Genomic DNA, 24472 nt, shown 5'->3' with positions numbered 1-24472 from the left:
AAAAAAAAATAAAAGCAAATAAAGTCGTGCCAAAACCACTATGTCATTGGACGAGGAGCTAAGATTAAATGATTCAAATGTTAGGTTTGTATGCCCCCTACATATGGTGAGCCGTATGGATCCAGTTCCGAGCTCAACGTCATCATATAACCACTTTAATGTCATGTTTGGTTGCATGAGCGTGCTACATACTAGCGCCACACGAGTCAATATAACTGATTTAGGGATTTTCAACACGAAGAAGCGGACACACTTTTTTTTAGGATGTTCCCGACGGGACAAACGGACACTGTCACTGTGAATTCTTTTTAAATAAACAGTGTATCTAATAACTAATCACTATGTATCAAACATATGTTACAGTTCGGATATAAGTTGAATCAGATACATACATTTCAACGACACACAGCAGTTCTCAAGCATCATCACCGTACCAGGAACTATCATCCGTGGTCTTGAATGATCATATACTACGGCTTGGTGATACGTTTAGAATCATAGACTACGTACAAGTACAAACGGAGACACGAGGATACCACAAATAATAATGCGCCGAATAAATTATAGTTCCCTTCATAACCTTGGAGGTTTTTCCTTCACGAAAGCTACATCACCACTCGGTACATTCAGGAGAAGATGATTTGGCCCCTCCTCACTTGCTGCTGTTCCAGATGATGCAATAGATTCTGATCCGTCGTCACCATCCTCGTCTGTATACAGTAAAGGGGAAAAAAGTTTATGCAAGACACATCACAACATATGTCAAGTTCCCAAATCCCCCACCTCTAGCATATACATCATACATCCTCATCTGTATACACACACAATTCAAATCTTTTCACTAAACAATTAAAGCTACACGAAGGACAAGAACTAATTCAAATTGTAAACCTAGATTCTAGGAATTGATAGGAAAACCTGCATGGCAGGATCCGGTAAATACCATCAGACATCCACGACAAATATCTTAACCAAAGGCAAGTATGCCGGGGAGGTTGAGCCGATCAATCAGAGTGATGATTCAACCTATTCTGTATCTTTCCAGAAGAAAAAAGATAAATGATTCTATTTTATTCCAATATTCTTGCAAACGCAATCAAAGAGCAAGGCAAATCCATGGTCACAAGTCATGGTATGAAAAAGATAACAATGAAAAACACATTTGGTGTTATAACTAAACGTCCTGTTTATGGAACAGAAAAAACACACATTTGTACACCATAAGGTGGTGCACCATTCATGGGTTGAAACCACATTTTGTTTTACTTTGTAGGGAACACAAAAGCAATCTATTGTATCGTATCAACTTTCCCTCTTACCCTCTCTCAGATAAAAATCTGTGCGCACAAGCTTCCCTTTTGTCTCTCTCTCTTCTCCATTTCGCTAAACTTCTCCAGCATATGAACAAGCTGGATTCAATTTAAGGATTGTATCTTACCCCCATTTCATTTGGTAAGCTTAGTACCAGCACCATCCAGAGAAGAAAAACAGAACATCTGTTGAAATGTTTTGTGTGATGAACTACTCTAAACTATTGTTCGATATTTTCTTTTATTAACATCTGCACCACAACTCCATGTTGTGTTCTTTGCTTCATTTGTTAATCCATCTTCTCCAGAACCTTGTTGCATGGTAAAAGAAAACTGAATGATATGGTCAAAGAGGAATTTGGGTTGCTTGTACCACTCTATCATGGCTTGTTCATGACTAATAGGTGGTCTTCACGGTATCATGTAATTATGTTCTCCAAAAGCTGAACTTGCAACTAAAGCTCTTTTCAAGCAGAAGGCATGCCAATTTCAGCCATCCAAATAATATTCAACTATGTTGAAAAGGCTTTTGGAAAAAAAATTCAAAAGCATTTTGTGGAAAAGTCAAAAGCATTTAGAGGAGAAGTCAATTGCATTTTATTTAATCAGAGGGTCTTAAAGAAATTCTTTTGGGTGATTTTATTGAACTCCAAAACATGCCTTTCTTAGATCCTATTTACAATAAAGTAACGCACTCTATATCACCACCCACCTATACCCTAGGAGTTCTTTACCCTTTCTCAAACACATAATCTCTCCAACTTTCTTAATTCTTTTACAAACTCTCAACGTAGTTTAATCTTACCACATTGCCAAATTAACAAGAAATTTGCGATAAGAGAGGAATCTTCTGGAGAAAGAAGTGTGAATTTATGATTTATTTTTTATATCATGCATTTTAGTTCCAGGTTCAAGCATCATTCAACCAACCAGGACCACATGATGCATGGACACCAGAAATCAGACATATCTCCATATGCTCAATCGATGTCCACAGTTGCTCAGACATTTGATGCTTGTCCATTTATAATCAACTTAATATATTTCATTTGTTCAACCTCGGCCGGAACAAGTTCAAACACAGAATTAAGAAAACCCACACATATCGGATATCATATTTTTATTATCTCACTCGTTCTAATGGACATAAGACCACCAAAAAGTTTGAAACAAAAGAGAAACAAACAAGCAGACCCTAAGTCTAAACAAACTAATTATATTCATAAATTCAGTTCTCGGGAATTCCAAATGTCAAGAATTTAAGCCACAAATCAATCAGAAACTTTAAGCTTTAAGGTGGAGATTACTCTGGTTTAGAGAGAAATTGGTGGCTTGAAATTTTGATGAGCAATATATGGTAGTGGATTAGTTGAGCACTTTTGGTATTGGGTTAGATAAGTAAACTTAAAATTGTAAAAGTTGATCAGAAAGGAGCATTATGTCTAACACTCTTTATTGTTGGTTTTATATATACCCAACAACTCTAAAATTATTTATATGCATTATGTCTAACTCTCTTTAATTCAATGTTTCCTATTTTTACTCTGATCTCCCTTCTTTTAACCAACCGCCTCTCCTTCTATGCACTCCAGCCCTCTCTCATCTCACCTCAACTCCCACCACGTCGCACACAAATTACATGTTCATGAACCTTTTAGTAGTACGAGCAAAAGAATATCTGCTTCAGTTTATTTTTCCTTGTACCTATTTTATATGTATATCTGTAAAGTGTGTTAAAAAACTCGCCTCGGGGTGGCGCGCCTAGCGGCCTTGGAGGTGGGGCTTCACCATTTTCGCCTCTGTTGCCTAGGCTCGTCGGGGCGCGCCTAGGCGCCTGAGGCGTCAACTGGGCGTCCCTTTTTCATTTTTAGGTTGCAGAAATATGGATTTCTTTTAGTTGCAGGGCTGTTTTTGAGTTGCAGACCAAGAAACCTGCGAAGGAGATGAAGGAGATGAAGACGACGGCTAGGGTTTTTTAGGCTGAGTTTGTTTTTTAATTTTCTATTTTTGCCTTTAAAGCTTTAACTGCTCCACTTTGTTAATATTTATTACCCCACTATCTTCACTTATTGACATTTACCCGCCAACTCCTCAACCTTCACTTTTTGCTTTTAATATTTATTTCCTCATATAAAAGATACATATTAGATAACCTTTTTTTTTTTGGTTTTATTAGTTTCCTAAATATGCTAATGATTGGCCGGTAGAAAAAACATCTTTTTATTATTTTTTCTTTAAGTCTTTATATTTATCCTTATTTCTCTTTTTCTTCTTATAATCTACATATATATATATATATATATGTATGTATAGGCATTTACTTAAGTAGATGCTTGAATATTGATTAATTTGATTGCTTGATTAAACTAGGTCATGTGAGTTATATTTGCATATAATTTGTGCACTTTTGAATGACAATGAATATCTGTTTTAAAAAGTATTATAATATATACATATATATAATATATAGTATAAAAATTAAGTCCTCACGCTTCAAGGCTTTCGCCTAGACGGGGCTATCCATCAAACGCCTCACTCACGCCTTCGCCTTTTAAAACATTAGAAGCTTGAGTACCATAAGACTAGAAGAGGAAAGTATAATTCTATTGCAGAAAAGGAAGTCAGAAAAATATGCAAGATTGTGATTCAAAACTCTTTATAGAACAATTTTTTTCCCAATGGATGGGAACATACCAGAATATGTCGGGTGGTCAGGAAGACGTCTCACTGCTGAAATTTGAATGTTTTCTGGAAGAAGACAGTTGCAGAAAGAACCTGAAAATTAAGAGAAACCTTTACTAAGAAAAAGGAAAAGCTCATTAAACATTTGTGGACCCACCGAGGGTACAGAATCTATGGGCACACAGAGCCAAGTCAATCATATAATAATCACACAATTGTGCATTTATAATCCGAAACGAGGATATGTCATTCATTTACAAGGTCTAGAAAACCTAATGTAATTCAAGTAGCGTGTAGGTCTTGTGAGTATTGAAGTAGAGTATCTTACTCTCACCTACTCGGGCTAGCCGATTTACCCATCCAGGTATAGTTTTTCCAGTTAGCCGCATACAAACTTCATCAGTGAAATGGTTGCAATTCTTGGCAATTAAATGATAGGTATCTCCATGATACTTTCCAGAAAGGTTCTCCATAAATGACCGGAATTCTGAGCGAGACATATCAGTGCTGCCCACCAGGACTGACTTTCTGAAGATGAAGCCAGGACAACTTCTTGGTTCTACCTCAAAAACCCCACTGCTGGGGTACTCATGGGCTCCAAAGCCATACTCCAAGCCATGAACTGTAAACGAAAATAGGTAGAACTTTGTCATGTTTTCCAACTACAATTTTGTATAACGACTGCCAGTGGGATGCCGTCAAACACCTCAGTGCAAAATAAAGAAAAACTATGAGCAAATCATCAACAATAATAAGTAAATGATTCTACAAATCCAAGAAGTAATGTACTTTTCTAAGATTTCCATTCCAGCTTTCTGACATTTAGCTACTCGTGGTTCAAGAAACATTATACCTAAATTCAACAGATAATTATTATATGTTCTGCAATGATATAGCTGCAATAACCCCTTATGTGGGTTGATGATTCACACAAATTAAAAGTTATGTATAATATATCAGTTAGAATATTTTGAGTATTGTTTGGCCACACATGTATCGTAGGCTGCAATGTATTTAGCGTAATAGATCTTTATGTGAATGATTATTTCTGGCATCCCTCATTGAGTTGGACTTTTAGTTAGATATGGCATAGTAATATTAACTCTCTCTCTAATAGGGGTGGTGGATTTGGACTGTATTAATATAGGTTCGGTCCCTAATCTCATAACTACATGTTCAATACAGACCTTGCCCTATTGTATAGCTTGAAGCCTTGAACATGCAGAAATGCAGAGAGGAGGAGACTATCCCAAAGGCTCTATTCATCATGGCTGCCACCAGGTGAGTTTACATACCTCAATCCTGATTGCTCCATTTCATACTATATTGTAATCTATAGGATGTTACCTATCTGCATATTTGATGTTTACATTAGCTACAAAACCCTTTTATGATTTGACGCTTTTATTCGACAACCACCATTGCAGACTACATATATTCTAGTAAGGAACATATAAAACTTACAATTCTCTCATTAAATAATCCTACTTTCTTAATCAGCTGATTTGTGGACTTGTGTAACAAAATGGTACTTTTTTTCTTCTTACTTAACACTTACGAGAAGAAGAACTGAAATTTCATCTTCCTCAGGTACGGATGCAAATATCAAATATTGTTTCGATAAAGTTCCATTAATACTCTAAAGTACTAATCTTTACCTAAACCTGCATCTCATTATGCATATAAACGTATAAACGCAGTTTTCATTTGAGACAAAAAAAGATTTCTTAGAGAGGCAAATCAATGTTCACAAGCTGTTTTAGGTTTCATTTCATCCCATGATTATCTGAAATCTTCAGTAGAAACGATATAATTGTTTGCATCTTGTCAATAATAAATTAAGCAGCATGCTTTCGGACGCAAGCACTCTCTTCTAGTTACCATTTCAGTCACTCTTTTCTTACAAAACACCAGCAAAGTCTAACAACACAATACACTGTAGAAATTCCTCAAAATTCATAAAATGCATCACAATAAACCCAAATTAACCACAATTAAACATCAATAACACCTAAATAAACATAAAACACTCAAAATTCAAACTTGCATCACTCAAAAACCCGAAAGAGGCACAAAAATCCCAAACCTTCTATGCCGGAGTGGAAGATCCCGAATCCAACCCAGTAAAGGTAGTTGTTCACAGGCGTGAGATCGTAGACATTGAGGTACAAATGGGCGCGATTTTTTTTCCGATCAGTGAGCTCCTTGTCTGCTCTGGCGGTCGAGCTTGGGCTTAAGCTCAAAGGAAACAACCGCATTGTATATTGAGTCACTCGTAAACCCTAATCTGCTCAATTGAGTTCGGAAATTAGCACAACCTGATCATCCCGCTCGCCGATCAAAACGAACCCTGGCACAAAGTTATTCCGCCGTTTGGATGCCGAGAAACGGGAGGAAGATTGAGAGAGAAAATTTGGAGTTTCAGGAGAAATATCAAAACTATATTTTAAAACGACTTTTTGGTTATTGGTTGAGTGTAGTTTGTACGTTGTTGTCTTGTGGAATATCATCAAAAATAAAATTTACCATTTTCTTGCCGACATTCCGTCATGTGTATGAATTTGGGATTTATAACTTAGATCGATACGACAAATATTCATTTGGCTGCATTATTTTTCACTATCGTTACTTAACGGTAATACGCATTGCCTCTTAAATAAAGGGTTGCAGGTACTTTTAAAATAGTTAAAACTGCTTATCATGAAATTATTTTATAAATCAATCTTTAATAAATAGTAAGTAAAATCTGAAAAATTACTTTATTATTTCATGCAAGAAGCACATAAAAAAGCACTTTAAGTGATTTTTTAGAAATCAAAAATATTTTATCTAAAAACGTTTTCGATCATATTAAAAGTTTACAAACCAACCCCTAAACTATTAAATGAGTTTGACTTAATCTTCTATGATCACAAATTTTATAATTTAAAATAAAACAACGATATAAGATGATGAGTAAAAATATTTTCTATTTATTCACCTTTGGAATAAAAATTGATCAACAACTACTAAGTAGCAGCACTCGCAAGCCTTGGAATGAAAATGAACATCTTACCACTTGGGCTTCTAATTGATTTTTGGGAAAAGACACAAAATGGCGCTAGTCTAGTAAGGTTGCGTTTGTTTGGCTTCCTTAACTCTCACCGGATTAAACTGTCCAGTGTTTGTTAGATACTGAGATTATGTTTAATGAAACTAAAGGGGACTCGTGTGGACTAACAGGCTCGCTAGAAGTTCTTAGCGAGAGCCCTCGAAAAGGAGGGGACTAGCTAAGATCGTCTTCCTTCTCTGCTCTCTTCTATCTCTTCCTCCTCCAACAAGACCTATATAACTGCACCACCTCCAACTGTCAGTGGGCACAGATCACTGCCGATGGTCTCCATTCTAACCCGAATCATGGGATCTTTTTGAACCCAGTGGTGGGTGAGGAACACAACAGCCGTTGAAACTCAAATCCTGAAATCCTTGTGAACCCAGTGGTGGGTGAGGAACATGACGATGATGAAGGAATATTGGAGGCCAAAACGTCGGCGCTTGCGATGGCGACGAAAATAGCAAAGGTCTTGGATTGGGACGATAGCAGCTTGGGATTGCCGGCTATAAAGATGGGGTAAGCAACCTGAGACGCCAAATTGTGGAATTGGTTTTGATTTAATCTCAAATTGTGGAATTTTAAATTGTCGAGAGTTGATTTTGATTTGATCTGTAATTACGGGGAGTTGGTTTTGATTTGATATGCAATTGTAGGAAGTTGGTTTTGATTTGATCTCAAAGTGTGCGATTGGGTTTCGAAGAAGAGGAAGAGTCTTTAGAAGAACAAAAAAAAAGAAAAAAAAGAGGAAAAAAAATCAAAGAATTAAGAATAAACTATTAATAGAGATATAGATAAATTAATATAATATTAGAATTTATTAATTATCCTGCTTCTTAGTCCGACACCTGCATTATACGCTTCATTAAGTTAGTCTAGCTTAGTCTATTCTAAGGCAGTCTAGTTTAGTTCTAAAAGCTAGTCCAGTCCGAGATAGTCTGATGCAACAAACGCACACTAAGTGTTCTACAATTCTTACATGACTAACTGAAATACCAATGCACCCATTCGCTGAGATACATTAAATGTCGTAAACACCCTTGAACAACTAATTTAAAATATAAGAATACCCTTCATGGGTTTTTCTTGTTAAGTACATCATTATTTTTAGGGAGCTTTAATGAAAAGGGTTTGGTCCAACAAATATTTAACCAAAAACAATCACAAAATGTTATTTAACCAGAAGGGCTCAAAGTTTAATAAAAAAATCATCCAAAACTATTATCCACGGGTCAAACTTACAAGCCCAACTCACTACAAATCTATAGTTCTGTAAATACCCCTAAATGATTTGATATTGTTTTGACTCTTCACCAACCTCAACCCAGCACGAAATCCCCATAATAACTCCCTGTCTTCCTATCAAATAGAATTCCCCCCTTTCAAAAACAACCAAATCAAAGTTCAAATCAAATTTGAAAAATGAAGCATTCATCGGAACAAAGCCGCCGAAACAAGTTCAAAAAAGTTTAATGGTAGAAACCAGCAAAAAAGTGTCTGGAAAAAAAAAAAGAAAAAAAAAGAACTAAAACATAAAACTGTTTCTGGATAACCCAAAACATAACACTGTTTTTGGAAAAAAAAAAAAAAAAATCAAATACAATACAATGTTTGTTTTGTCTATGCACAAACAAACACTGTATCTGGAAAGAAAAGAACCAAAATCCAGAAACAGTGACTTAAATTCCGGAAACAGTGACTTAGTTTCGGAAACAGTGACTTAGTTCCAGAAACAATCTATGTTTTAACTTTTGACTGTTTCTTTTCTTTCATGCACCAGTTGATTATATTTAAGAAACATGGTCTTTATTTTGCTTTGAATCCAAATACAGTGAATTGCACTATTTCTTTTCTAGCTTACATTTAAGAAACAACATGTCTATTTCATTTCGATCCAGAAACAGTGACTTAGATTCCAGAAATAGTAACTTAGATTCTAGAAACAGTGACTTAGATTCCATAAACAGTGTTACTTAAAATCCAGAAACAGTTTATTTTTATAGTCTAGAAATAATGACCCGTTGTTATTATTGAATAGCATGCAAATCTCAAATTTATTTTCTGGAGAAACAAACGATGAAAAATTAAAAAACAGTACCTCGAATACACTAAGAATAATAACGACGATCACATTTCAACGAAATAGTACAAAATATAAATTAAATAGCATGAGGATCTATTTTTTTGTTTCAAAGAAAAAGAAGAAAGTCTGCAAAACAACGATAAACTCCAATAATGACGAAAATCTGGAACTCAACCTAAAAAAGTTAGGGGTAAAATCGACAAATCATAATTTATTATAGTTGGACCATTTTTAGTTGGACTACTTTAATATGGGCCATGTACTAATCATTAAATAAAACTTATAACATGGTTTTTTTTTTATTAAAACTGTGACAACCCGTTCCAAATTTTACATTTTTAATTTATTTTAAAAGCGTGAGTTTACGAAATTGCCCTAGAGGCACGGACTTTGACTTCTGTTGACCATTGACTTGAGAGATGTGGGACTTATTCTTTTAGCATATCCTCGTAGTACTCATTGGTACGAACGTATAGGCGAAAACCGTTTGCGAGTCCGAATTATAACGGTATAGTTACGGACGTTCGAAATTGGTTATTCAAGGTGAGTGTTTATTTAAATTAATGGAAGCCCAATCAGAAAGAAAGAAGAAAAGAAAAAAAAAAAAAAAAAAAAAAAGGGAAAAAGGCTTCCCGTGCACCCATACCCGCACCACCGCGAGGCCATATTCCAAGGCCGATTCCGGCCAACTCCGGTGGAGTTTTTCGATGCCACCACCACCATTTTGAAGCTCTCATTCCCCTCTACAAAACTCACCCAAGAACCACCTTGATTGACCACGGGATGTGGAGGTTTGAGGCCACGAAAGTTGACGAAAATCAATGGTGCTCCGGCCACCCTTCTCCATTTTCCGGCAAATCGGCAAAGCGATGGCCGATGCCACCACTTGGGCTTTGTAGCCCATCATCCCAGGAGCAAAACCCAACCAACCTTGACCCCGTTGGACCACCGTAGACGACGAATCGACGTCGGGAAGTTTTAGGCACCCGCCGGCTTCGTGGGCAAAATTGACCATCTTCCGTCCACTTTTGGACTTCGTGGCAGGTATGAAAGTTGCTCCACTCACTGAGATCTTCATTTCTGTGAAGTTTGATAATTTTTGGAATTAGTTGGATTTTCCGGCGAGTCGGGGCGGCCGACCGCCACCCGCGGCGGCGCGTGCGGCGGCGCGTGGCCGGTGAGCCGCCAATGCTATTTTTAGGCTATGTCGAATGTTTTGAATTCAGTTTTGTCATTTGAATGACGTAGGTTGATCGTTGGAACCTAAATTCGTTATAAAACGCTACTTGATAAAAATGTGAATCGATGATCCGACCGTTGGATCGTCACCAAAATTGGATACATTATAATACGTAATATTTAAAGATCATAGGAATTTACGGATCGGGAATCCGACTTACGGATCTTCCTGAATTGGATTTGTAAGTTAGTAAAATAAATGTTCACGGCCACTTGTTTTAGGCAATTGGCGAAGATCTGACCGTTGGATCGTAATGAAATTTTAAGATGTTATTCTAGAAACATATTGTGGATCATTGGAAGTTGCAGATTGGAAATCTGATATGCGGATCTTCCGGGTCAGGTTATACAGGGTTGTAAACCCTACCGTCGATCTTTGATCGACGGTTGACTTGTGGTCAATAGGTCTCAACCTATTTTAGAAAGTCGTCGAGGTTGTGTTTTATGTGAATTGCATATTCTTCAGATAAGAGTTCTGAGATGTGATTTGATAATTGGCCACAGGGACCGATCATTCAGGACGCCTCGATGCGCGTGCTAGAGTAGTATAGCGTGGACTCCAGGTGAGTGGATCTTTTCCTTTTTATTGTGCATATTATTGAGAGTTCTATCGACACCTTTAAATTGATTAGGCATATTACTTTCATATATAATTATTGTGAATGCTTGACGTACAATGTGAACTACGAATGGCTTGATCCCTGTTTAGGGTACGTAGGCAGTCTAACGAGACGTTAGATGCAGCCATAAAATATTTGAGACAAAAGCCTTGCTTGGGAAATTGAGTAATGCGAAGGAAATTGGTAAAGACAAGTTTTAGTTTTGTGAATTAGTTAGTTAAATTAGAGTTAATTGGATTGTTATGGATAAGTATCCCTGAAAATAAGTAGTTTGGGAGTATGGCGTTATTGATTGTACACTTCACACCATATTGTTTATAATTGAAAATGCTACGACATGGTTGAGTAGTAGATTGCATCATGATATATCCATATGTATATTACTTGCTTATAATTATTGGGAATGCTTTCAAGTGCAAAGGTGAACTCAGGACACCCAGGTAAGTTCAGGTGAGTTTATGGTATTAATTGAATCGATTGAGTTATAGCATGACTACAGTTATGAGTTAGGCAACTTCGATACTGTCGTACTGGTTGCCATGTGCTGCACATGATTGATGAGATATGGATAAGTCGTACAGGTCACTATAGGTGACTCCGACTTATATGCTAGCCAGGATTGATGAGATATGGATAAGTCGTATAGGTCACTATAGGTGACTCCGACTTATATGCTAGCCATGATTGATGAGATATGGATAAGTCGTACAGGTCACTATAGGTGACTCCGACTTATATGCTAGCCAGGATTGATGAGATATGGATAAGTCGTATAGGTCACTATAGGTGACTCCGACTTATATGCTAGCCAGGATTGATGAGATATGGATAAGTCGTATAGGTCACTATAGGTGACTCCGACTTACATGCTAGCCAAGATTGACGAGATGTGGATAAGTCGTACAGGTCACTATAGGTGACTCCGACTTATATGCTAGCCAGGATTGACGAGATATGGATAAGTCGTATAGGTCACTATAGGTGACTCCGACTTATATGCTAGCCATGATTGATGAGATATGGATAAGTCGTACAGGTCACTATAGGTGACTCCGACTTACATGCTAGCCAAGATTGACGAGATGTGGATAAGTCGTACAGGTCACTATAGGTGACTCCGACTTACATGCTAGCCAAGATTGACGAGATGTGGATAAGTCGTACAGGTCACTATAGGTGACTCCGACTTATATGCTAGCCAGGATTGACGAGATGTGGATAAGTCGTACAGGTCACTATAGGCGACTCCGACTTATATACTAGCCATGATTGATGAGATACAGATAAGTTGTACATGTCATTTTAGCTGACTCTGATTGATATATCATTTTGTATTGATTTAGTTCATTTGGCCTACTTATTGATGTATGGTGGAGTTGATGGCGAACCGTGGTTTTGGTCATTTCCGAGTATGGTTTGGATATATGTATATATGTTGTACTGTCTTACGGAAAACGATACGGGTTGTACATTTAGGGGCATTACTTTTAGAGAGGTAGTAACTTTGGGAAGCTTGGTTTTATTGCTTACTCACACCTTCTCTTTGGTGCCCTCCAGGTTTTAGCTGCTGAGTTTGTATCGACAAAAATCTGTGGCGAATCTTAGTATTGATGGATATTTTTGAGGGTATGATTCTTACTCACATTACTGTACCTTACTTATGCTCTGACATCGCGCGTGAAATGGGTTCGCTCCCACTCGTAGCGCACTCTGGTATTTAGACACTTTTAGTTTCAAATTTAATCACTTTTTATGCACTATCACATTTTATGGCTTCGTCACCTTCCAGGTGTCGGCCAGCACAGCTCGATTCAGGGTCCAAGTGGACTTTCTGGGTTGGGGTGTGTCAAAAACTATAACTTTTCAAGCTTTTATGGCTTAAATGTTAAAATGGTCTCTGTGTTTTAGTTGTTGGGTCAATTTAGCCCCTGTGTTTTCAATTTAGCCAATTTGGTCCTTGTGTTTATCTTTGTTAGCCAATTAAGGACATTTCCGTCTAATTTTTGTTTAATTTTTTTATAAATTCTTATAAACTTATTTACAAAATTATTTATTTGATTTAAAATATTTAACAAAGAAATAAAATTAAAAATTAAAAGAAAAATTATTCTCCTCCCAACTCCCCGAACTCCTCCCTACCTTTATACTAACGGGAGGGGTTGTTCGGTTTAGCCATACAAGAATACCCTTCATTAATTGGCATTTGTTATGATATTACATTAAATATCGTAAACACCCTTGAACAACTAATTTAAAATACTAGAATACCCTTTCTTAATTGGCATTTGTGATGACTTTAAAACCCTTAGTTAAGGGTTTTGCCATCTCTAACCAACTTGTGAATAGTAGCAAAAACTGAACTTGTTCGGTAGACTATTAAGGGAATTGCATAGAACTGAAAACCCATTATAGGTTAGAAATCAGGTGGGACGAGCACACATGGGCTAATCGACTTAGGGCAAGGGGGTCAGCTGATCTTCTGAACTCGATGAATCTCCATGGACTTAAGTGCTGCTTTTTTGAAGGTTGGAGTTGCCCTTCATATATGCCCTCCAACTGCTTGATAAAATGCATTAGAGAGGTGCTGCCCCTTTCCAGTCTAGTGCTAATATAATTTACCTTTGGCTTGTTTGTTGGTTAAGAAGAAAAAAAGAACCAAGTAAAAGACTATCCAAAAATGCAAAATAAATGAAGTGGTAATATTAGAGAATGAACAAAGCATCATCATTTTTGGACAAACATATTAATGGGATGCAATGATATCAATCAATTTGTTAGTGTGTTCAAGATAAGTGTGTTATTTTGTTAAGCATTCATATGGGAGCAGCCTTGGACATGTTAGTTACCCATGCAAAGGAGGCATTAACAGGTGTACATGATGCCTTTGCAAATGACTTTAGGCCTACCAAGACTTAAACAAATGGCGATATGCATGCTATTATTGTTAAAAAAAAATTTGCATACTGTGTGCTATTCTTATTGACCACCCTAATAATATTTCCTAGATCCACCACTATGAGCACATACACTCCATCGGCAAGGAGCAAAATTGCACTAGGTAGACATGACAGGTTAACGAAGTCGAGTCGATTTACACTAGATGTGGATAAGGCAAATAAGAGTGGACCACGAATTCTTTTTTTTTTTTTTTTTTTGTGTAATTTAGGTGGAGTAAGGCGAATCAGAATACAAATGACTTCTAAGTCCTGTCATGGACTAACCAACTTTGATTGGGTTGGGTCGTACAAAGGGACCAACAGGTGCCACTGCACCCATGTTAGACTCTGTAATGGTTGTCTAGGCTTGCAAGTCTTGATGAGGAGCCAATGCTTGCTCCGTAAGACATAGAGGCTTGTTCCGATGAACTAGTTTCCTATTTCTTGGACATTCTTACAATCTAGGAATTGGCTTGTACCACAAGTAATCACAACACTATAAGGAAAGAATATCTATTGCTAGATATCTGCTAGGATTCTCCTTGTCTATATAAATTTACCTATCCTAAAAGGACTCTCTCACACTTGCATTACTATGTATTTGTTGCTTAATGAACCTCATATAAGTAGAACACAATAAAGCGAACAATGAAATTATTGGTAACAAAAGTTTCATTCCATTCACTCTTGTTAAAAATGTTTTCCCTTCTAAATCACCATTAAACTCATGGATTCAATTATTTTCTTATTAAAGCTCGAAGGACATGGAAATTTTAGTTGTTTATGTGGCACAAGGATGGAGCCCATCGATCCAACCATATTGCGTCATGTGGATTAACCATCAAAAATCAATATTTTATTTTATTACTTAAAAAAAAAAAATCCCTATTGAAAGAAAAAAAACATCATCATCTTCATCTCCTACTCATGTGACACCTTCACATAGCTGCTATGACACATTATCTCTTCGCTTTTCCCTATTTTCCTTCCCGAGTCCAGTGGACTCTCTTGCTCTCTTCTTTAGTAGGTCTTTCGTCGTCAGTGGGATCTAGTAGTTCGTCTTCATTCTTGACCTACAAGTGTGTTGTGTACTTCTCTTGAGCGGCTCCATCTTCGCCAAGAAAGTCCAAGACATTTATGACAAATACTAACCCTTCTTTCACTGCCCTAGAGAAATTGAAACTGACTGAGTGGGAAACTGACGATGGCATTGGATTCATTCTCATGGTTTCATAAAGACATATTTATTTTTGTTTTAATATGGATGTATGTTTACACTTTACATATGACCAACTTGCCAGGTTTGAATTTGCTCGCTAAGGTTTAATCTCTTGATTCTTCGCTCCAAAACTAGATATGTGTAAAGCTTACAAAAAAATTGATTAGAGTTGCCTGGAACGTGTTATGCTAAAGCTGGGATTTAATACAAAATAGGGAAATTTGGTCATGATGCGTGTCTCCTCAATGTCATACTCGTTTATTGTCAATGGTTCTCTAAGAAGTTACATGCTGTCGTTCCATGGTCTGAGACAAGGTGACCCTATTTCACCATATCTCTTCTTATTGTGTCTCGAGGGCCTCTCGGCTATGATTGCAAAGTATTAATGCTCTGATGCTATGCAAGGAATTTTGATCTTTCAGAATGCCCTGTTGATCTATCACTTTTCTTGGCAGATGATTGCTTTGTGTTTATGTGAGCTCGTTAGGAAGATTAACTGTAGGGTGAAATCGATTCTTAACACTTATGAATGTGCATTGTGTCAACAAGTGAATTTATTGAAAAGTGCAGTGAGCTTCAATAGAAATATTAGAAGGGGAGATCAGATTTCACTAGTTGACCTAATTAGGGTGGAATGGGTGGATATACATGAAAAGTACCTTGAGTTGCCTACCTTTATGGGTCGAAACCGAGGAGCTTGCTTTAATCATATAAAGGAGTGAATTTGGACAAAACTTCAAAGGTGGAAAGGGAAATGTCTAAGTGCAGTTGGGAAAGAGTTATTAGTCAAGATGGTTGCCCAAGAAATCCCACTATACTCGATGTACTGTCACCTACTGCCAAAATACTAATGCAATGACTTGCATCAAATTATGGCATTCTTTTGGTGGAATGAAACAAGTAATTCTAAACGGATTCATTGGTTGGCGTGGAACAAACTTTGCCGACCAAAATCAGAGGGTGGCCTTTGGTTTTGTAACCTCTATGCCGTTAATCTTGGGCTGCTAGCAAAGCAAGGGTGGAAATTACTTGTTGAACCTCAATCTCTGGTGGCTAGGCTACTGAAAGCTTGGTATTTCTTGCATTCCTCCTTTTTGGATACAAAGGTCTGGCTGAATACCGCGTTTGTATGATGTAGCATTTGTGCAGGCTAAAAGATTATTATGCGAGGATCAAGATGGCAAATTGGTGACGAAAGTCGCACGCAGGTCTGGGGTGATAAGTGGTTGCCCTATCCCTCCACCTTTGAGGTTTTTTCACCAAGGCCTGTGAACACGCCCATATCTGTTGTTCGCGACTTCATCATGATTGATTTTCGATGGAATGTAGACCTTCTATCTTCGGTTCTTTCAAAGGAGAAAGTAGATCTAGTGCGATTTATGCCTCTGACCAAGCGCCTAATGGAAGATAGAATCATCTGGCATTATGACAAGAAAGGGCAATTCGCCGTCAAAAATGCTTATCATGTTGCTAGGAACTGGATTTTGGCGCTCTCTCTGGCTGCTTCTTCCTCGGCACCAAGTTGTCCCCTCGATGGTCTTTGGGAAAAACTTTGGAAGGCCGACATTCCACCTAAAGTTAAAATGATAGCCTGGAGAATTCTGTCTCATATCATTCCAACACCATCCAATCTTATTTGCAAACACATTCCAGTTGACCCTAATTGTACTTTATGTGGTCTGAGGGTGAGACTACGTTTCATCTTCTGCTAAAGTGTCTGTTTGCCCGAGCTATTTGGTTTTCATCTCCTATGGGTGCTTTCCAATCTCCTCTAACCGACAAATCTATAGTAGATTGGGCACTCCGAATGGCACAAAACTTTGAATTAGGCCGACTTCAATAGGATCCTGATAAAGATTTAGGCTATTTGGTTAGCTAGGAACTCAAAATTATGGGGGGAGATTTTGAATCTTATGCCTAATATCATGACATGATGTGTTTTTAATTGGTGGTAGGAATTTTTAAAAATCACATCCAAACCTCTGGCTCCTACTTGCCTAATTATCTCTCCACGATGGTCAAGTCTACCTCCAAGATATCACAAGATTAACATGGATGGTACGTGGAACCATAATGTTAAGATTAGGAGTGCATGAATTGTGATTAGGGACTATAATGGGTGCTTTGTGGGAGCTATAATGAGGAATTTTGATGATGTCTTTTCACCTGTTCAAGTGAAGGTGTTGGCCATCCGTCCTGGGCTTGAGCTGGTGGTTGAAAGGGGCATTCATAATGTTGTCTTTGAGAGTGATTCTCACCAGATCATTTTGGCCTTAAATGTGTCTTAAGTGAATTTGTCTTATGTTGGGCTAATCATCGAGGATGCAAAGTGTAACATCCCACATCGCTCAAGGAAGTCGATCTTCTAAGCCTTATATGTATATTCACATCTCTGCCTAGCACGAGGCCTTTTGGGAGCTTATTGGCTTCGGGATCCATCGGAACTTTGAAGTTAAGCGAGTTCCACGTGAGAGCATTCCCAGGATTGGTGACCCACCAGGAAGTTCTTATGTAGTTCCCAAAAACAAAATCGTGAGGACATGGTCGGAGCCCAAAACGAACAATATCGTGCTACAGTGGAGTCGAACCCGGGATGTGGTGAGGGCTCGGGCCAGGATGTGACAATTTGGTATCAGAGCCAATCCCTGGCCGGATGTGTGCCGACGAGGACGTCGGGCCCTTAAGGGGGTAGATTATAAAATCCCATATCGCCCAGGAAAGTCGATCCTCTAAGCCTTATATGTATATTCCCATCTCTACCTAGCACTAGGCCTTTTCGGAGCTCATTGGCTTTGGGTTCCATCGGAACTCCGAAATTAAGCGAGTTCCGCGTGAGAGCATTCCCAGGATAGGTGACCCATTGGGAAGTTCTCGTGTGAGTTCCCATAAACAAAACCATAAGGGCGTGGTCGGGGCCCAAAGCGGACAATATAGTGCTACGGTGGAGTCGAGCCAGGGATGTGGTGAGGGCCTGGGCTGGGATGTGACACAAAGTCACTGCTTCTTTTGATCACTGAAGCTACTGCTTCCCATATCCACTGCGAAGCCAACTCTGTTGCTCATAGGTTAGCTCGCTTTGCCATCCATTCGAATGGTGAATGTACTTGGTTTCTTGGTTTGATCACCCTCCATTTATTATGTATGATCTTGTGAAGGAGGATCGACTCCATTGTAATTGTTAGCTTGTTAGCTTCTAAATGAAATTCAAAATGCCGTCTTTAAAAAGAAAAAAAAAATCTCTTAATTAATGCATGTTATTAGTTTTATTTCAATTTTTATAAATCTGATGCCTACATCACTTACACCATCGTATTTTTATTTCTTTGATGCCTAACTAGTGTATTCTAAAGCCAAATTTTGGTAGGGATGTACGATGAGTAAATCTTTTGATCTTTAGGCAATGGTTACAAAGGGGTTCATGAATAATATAACTTGAGGTTTGGTTTATCGTTGATTTTGGGATCTCCCCACTTAAAGGGTCGTCTGTGACCTTTCGATCTATGTTGAACTGATAAGTATCCTCTAGTACTGCTAATGATACACCTAGTTTGATTTCAATGTACAAACTGCTATTTTTGGTAAGTATGGCAGTATGAATAGCACAATCAAACTTTTTATTTTGGAGTAGGAGCAAACTCTTTTTGCCATTAAAGGTAAAAGTCTCAGCCTAAGCCTATATATATATATATTTTTTTTTTTGAACAAACGATATTATCTACACTAAAAGGGAGGGGGTAGGCTTAGCCTCACAGTTGGCTAGCAATAATGTGGTTGAAATTGCATTTAGCGAGAATTGAACCTAAAACCTCTCACTTACAACTGAAGAGAAATACCACTAGACCGTAGTACTAAGTGGCAGCCTAAGCATGTATTACATTCACACGTTGATATTGTGAACTTTAAGGGTCAATACGTAGTCAATATGGTTGTTGATATGTCATTGATGTTTATCTACAAGTCCAGTAAGCACTGGATCAAACAATTTATTATCTTGCTCTTCGATTTCTAACAATCTCCTTGAAGAAGACAATATAAGAACTCAAGATTTATAAATTATGAAGAAGGATTTAGAGAGATTTTGAATTTGGCATGTGACTTTAGGTTGGATGTTGTAACATAGAGTAAAATATATTTTGCAAAAGTGATTTTCTTCTATTGATACCAAGACATTTAAACAAAGAAGAACTCTTGACAAAGAAGTAAACTATCCTACATTTTAGGTATACAATAGGAAATAAATCTGTACAAATCAATTACAAATTTATTTCCTAAACTAAGCCAAGATATCAGGAATGATATTGTTGACTTCTCTACACTCCCCCTCAAGTTAGAGAGTGGATGTCAAGAACTCCCAACTTCTGTATAATACTCAAGAAAGTGTCCTTCCCCAATGCTTTTGTGAATACATCTGCAAGTTGGTGTGAAGAGGGAACAAATTGTGTGACAACAGAACCATCTTGTATCTTATCTCGAATAAAGTGGCAATCCATCTCTATATGTCTAGTACGTTCATGAAAATTGGATTAGCAACAATATTAAGGGGCTGCTTTGTTGTCACAATGCAATAAGGTCGGTTTTGGATGCAACAAACCCAAGTCCCTTAGAAGATATCAAACCACGATAGTTCACAACATGTTCCAGTCATGGCTCTATATTCGGCCTCAGCTGATGACAAAGATACGGTTTTTTGTCTATTTGATCTCCAAGAAATCAATGAAGAGCCCAAAAAAACACAATACCTTGTAGTTGATCTTCGTGTCGTAGGGCATCCTGCCCAATCTGAATGACAATATGCACTCAAGGTCAAGTCATATTTAGAAGAGAAAAACAAACCTTGTCCAGAAGAACTCTTTATATATTTCAAAACTCGGAGAGCTGCTTCTATATGTGGGCGGCGATGTTCATGCATAAATCTACTTAACACGTGCACTGAATATGTTATGTTCGGCCTAGTAATCGTTAAATAGATCAATCGGCCCACCAACCTCCTATACTGTGCCGGATCTTTAAGTAATTCACCATTGTTTGAAAGCTTAATGTTTTGTTCTATGCGAAACTCAACTGGGCGAGCTCCCAAGAGACCACCATCCTTCAAAATCTCTAAAGCATACTTACGTTGGGAAATGAAAACCCCATTCTTTGAACGTGACACTTCAATGCCCAAAAAGTATTTCAAGTCACCAAGGTCCTTGATCTTGAAATGACTATTAAGGAATGTTTTGAGAGCCTCAATTGCATTATGGTCATTGCCAGTGATCAAAATTTCATCAACATAAATTAAGAAGGCTATAAAATACTTGCCTTGCTGCCGTGTGAACAAAGAACAATCAGCCTTTGATTGGACATAACCAGCAGATTGAATAGCTTCCGAAAACTTTGCAAACCATTGATGAGATGCTTGCTTCAATCCATATAGAATGGTTGTTCGGTTTGATCTTCTCGGAAGGCTGTGTGATAGTACCATTAACAAAGCCGAGCTTGTTTTTGGCACTCAGGGAGATCCTCATCGCACGTGACCAGGTAGAGGAATTGTCCCCATTAAGGGCTTCAAAACCAACATCATAGATAGGTGATCTGAATGATGGATAAACAATGGATTTAAAACGTTAGCCGCGACATCTTTGGAAAGGTCGTCAGTGGCCATGACAGTTGATGGAAAAAGCTATTGAAAAATAGCAAAAAAGGGGCAGCGGCAAGAACTAGGATTTTGACCTAGCTCTTGATACCTTGTAAAATAAAGTAAAAATATATTTTGCGGAAGTGATTTTCTTCTATTAATACGAAGACATTTATACAAAGAAGAACTCTTGACAGAGAAGTAAACTATCCTACATTCTAGTTATACAACAGGAAAATAAATCTATACAAATCAATTACAAATTTATTTCCTAAACTAAGGCCAGATATCAGGAATGATATCATTGACTTCTTTACAGATGTAAGGTTAATATGGAGAAAAATGTTGTAGATAATGTCATGTGGCATGCCGTAGTAACACATGACGTGATGGAATTGGTTAAAAATCTTATCAATCTATCCACAAAATTCTTATGAGATCATGACCTTTTGCCTTACGTGATTGGTTAAAAATCTACTGAAAATCTATCCAGAAAAATTGTATTTCTAGCTAATGACATGTGGTATGACGAGATTGGTTAAAAATTAAACATAAAATTATTTTATAAAAAAAAACTAATATTTTAATACCAATTGCCTAGACAATTTAATTAGTGGTAGAAATGCACTCGGACAATTGCTGTTCACTACGATAGTAATTGTTTTAATTCAATAACCTAAATAGTAATTTTCTTAGTAGAGTGAAGTTGCTTTGATGAGTCGATCAGAATTTTAAAGTAACTTTCAATACGAAGCCTTCCTTTTTGGCAAATTGCAATCTGTCCAACAAAGCTTGACCTTCAGCAATGAGTTAGGAACATAGGAGCACCAGGGTGACATTGTTTATTTTTTGCCTCTGACTTCTGGATATATTATTTAGACAATAATTTTGACTTAGCAACCCTAAAGTCCTTCAGTTTTCTTTCAGCCAGCAGGCAATGTATTCTTTCATTGGGAATGGCTTGTGCAATTGACAGCACCAAATTCGACAGCTACTATTCCACTTTTTTATTCCAATTATATGGATGACTAACACAACACAAAATGGTCCATATGTGTGTTATACAAGGTAGATATAGTAATGAACTTGCTTTTTTACATTTAAATTTGAATTTCCCTCTCCGGCATGGTTTAGAAAAAACACAAATCTTTATAGAGTGCTTGTATAAATATTTCAATTAATTGTCCCAAAACACCAGTCACTTAAGTACTACGGTCTAGTGGTATTTCTTTTCACTTGTAAGTGAGAGTTATTAGGTTCTATTCTTTCCAAAGGTGAAATTGAACCACATTATTGCTAGCCCATTGTAAGGCTTAACCCACTGCCCCACTGACACACCTTGACCCCGAATATCCACTTAGATTCCGAATCGAGCTGTGCTGGCCAACACCTGGAAGGTGATGAAGCCATAAAGTGTAGTGTGGTGGAATATGTGAATAAATTTAAACCTAAAAGTGCCTAAATATAAGAGTGTGCTGTGAGCGAGAATGAACCCATTTCACACTTGATGTTAGAGCATAATTACAGTACAGTAAGATAGGGTGAGAATTATACCATTGAAGGTAATCTTCTACACCAAGATTTGCCAAGAATCCTTGTCGATAAGAAAGCTTAGCTACTAAAACCTAGAGGGACGAAAAACAAGGTGAGGGGCCAGAAAATAAAGTTTTATAAAAACCTTTCTGAAAACATTGTAACCCCTTGTTGTAAAACAAATATAGTTTCCAAATATACTTACTACTTGTAGTATAAAAATACTTACTGTAGCCTGCAAAATCTCAAGAATTCATTACGGCACAATATCTAGTAAATAAGGGCATGACATTCAAATCACAAAATTTCACATGAAGCAACATATCATATCGGGTGCTCATCGACACATGCTAACACATGACTTTTTGTAGAGATATTCTGACATGAACATGACTGGGTGTAATCATAATATACACTCTATCACTATGGCTCCTAACTATTCCGATCTTACACCACGACCCCCAACCGTGCCGATCTTGCCATGTGGCTCGTGTCGACCAAGCCTATGACACTCCAAACTTCAAAGCATCCAACGACGAGCAGACAATGCTTTATTAGCAGCCCCTACTAGCGAAATACTTAGCAATGAAGAAGCTTACAATCCATTTAGATTTTCAGTTGATCAATAACCAAGCCTAAAAAAGGCACACGAACAAGTAGTTCAAAGCCTCAAGAAATTGCCAAACAAGACCTCGCAGGTTGAGTATTATTTTAATTGTCTAGCAATCTAGTTTTCTTCAGCTGCACTTACGACAATGACTTCCATGCTCTCCAGTGTGAGAGGGTAAACCAATCCCTCGATACCCATATGGGTAAGCTCTCCAATGCGAGAGGATAAACTAATTGCTCTCTAGTGCGAGATGGTAAACCAATCCCCCGACACCTATCTAGGTAAGCTTTGCAAGTGCAAGAAGATAAACTAATTGCTCTTCAGTGCGGAAGGGTAAACTAATTCCTCGACACCCATATAGGTTTACTCTCCAGTGCAAGGGGATAAAATTATTGCTCTCCAGTGCGAGAGGGTAAATTAATTCCCCGACACACATATGGGTCTGCTCTCCAGTGCGAGAGTATAAACTAATTATTCTCCAGTGCGAGAGGGTAAACTAATTACTCTCCAATACGATAGGGTATACTAATTCCTCGACACCCATTTGGGTAAGCTCTCCAGTGCGAGAAGGCCACAAAGCTCAAAAGATCGAATGCTTGAAGACTAACTAAAAAATAAATGGTCAGGGGGCAATAGCCACTTTACACCCAACAGTTTGCTGATTCGACACTTCATCTTCAGCAGCTCCATCCTTGACTGCTTCATCTACGACAACTGAGAAATCAAACTCAAGCAGTTTCCTCATTTTTGGCAAGTAACCCAAGCTGCGGCAGCCCAAACCGTGGCCTATGCCACGCCACTTCCTCGGCCCATGTCGAGCCAATCTTTGGCTTCAATCAAACCAAGTAACACAACCAAATGGCCCCTGCCACACCTCCTTCTTAGCCCATGCTAAGCCGACTCTTGGCCCCTGCTAACCGACGTGCTGTACCACCCTAACGACTACCCCGTGGCAACATCACCCAAGAAGAAGACATAGAGAATTAAGTTTTTCATACATCGGTGTGGCATAGAAAAGACAAAGAAATCAACGGAAAAGACGGTTCTTTGCACAAGCAAGCAAAAAAGAGTGCTAGGGGAGGGGGAACAAATATCCTTTAGTTTTCTCTTTTTCTTGTAGGGATAAATAATTGCCCTCCGAAGTTGATTTAATCCCCTACTTAAGGTAGGCTTAACTAGGCTTTGGAGGCAATTTATTTCCTTGTCCTAGAAGAATCTAATTCCAAGTCCAAGTGGGAATCTGCATCAAAGTTGGAGATCTCTACATCTGCTGCCCTTACCTGCGAGCAGCCCAGTAGGTGTGGGGGCATTCATGGAGCCAAAAATAATCGAGAAAAATGATTAGAATAGGTATTTATTCAAAACCTATTTCATCCCTCCTCATCAAATCTCCCTCACAAGGTAACTCCCAAATTATTTCTCCTAAATTATATTAATTAGCTAATTAATTGTAAATTACACCAAAAAAACACTAAAGTTGTCGGTTCCCATCTCCCAAAGGGGTCAGCCACACCCCTATAAAATACCACCCC

The 24472-nt window shown here is 37.9% G+C and overlaps 1 protein-coding gene across 4 annotated transcripts; it reads right to left on the bottom strand.

Moving 5' to 3' along the window:
- Nucleotides 1–297: 297 nt before the first annotated feature.
- Nucleotides 298–6494, bottom strand: LOC103926620 (deSI-like protein At4g17486). Of its 4 annotated transcripts, none has more exons than XM_048579910.1 (4): nt 6079–6487; nt 4321–4614; nt 4005–4085; nt 298–710 (listed from the first exon to the last, which is right to left on the bottom strand). In XM_048579910.1, exons 1-4 carry the CDS (start codon nt 6248–6250, stop codon nt 574–576), a joined length of 684 nt encoding a protein of 227 aa, XP_048435867.1. In that variant the 5' UTR covers nt 6251–6487; the 3' UTR covers nt 298–573. The 4 variants fall into 4 exon arrangements, with proteins under 4 accessions (XP_048435867.1, XP_048435868.1, XP_048435869.1 ...); XM_048579911.1 differs by having other exon boundaries at nt 4327–4614; nt 6079–6480; XM_048579912.1 differs by lacking the exon at nt 298–710 and adding an exon at nt 727–3242 and having other exon boundaries at nt 6079–6494.
- Nucleotides 6495–24472: the final 17978 nt, after the last annotated feature.

The sequence above is a fragment of a genome, unplaced genomic scaffold (genome assembly GCF_019419815.1).
Source record: "Pyrus x bretschneideri cultivar Hongxiangsu unplaced genomic scaffold, Pyrus_bretschneideri_v1 Contig14, whole genome shotgun sequence".
Lineage (NCBI taxonomy): Eukaryota > Viridiplantae > Streptophyta > Magnoliopsida > Rosales > Rosaceae > Pyrus > Pyrus x bretschneideri.
Note: the sequence above shows the minus strand (reverse complement) of the source record. Positions and strands in the feature narration are given on the sequence as shown.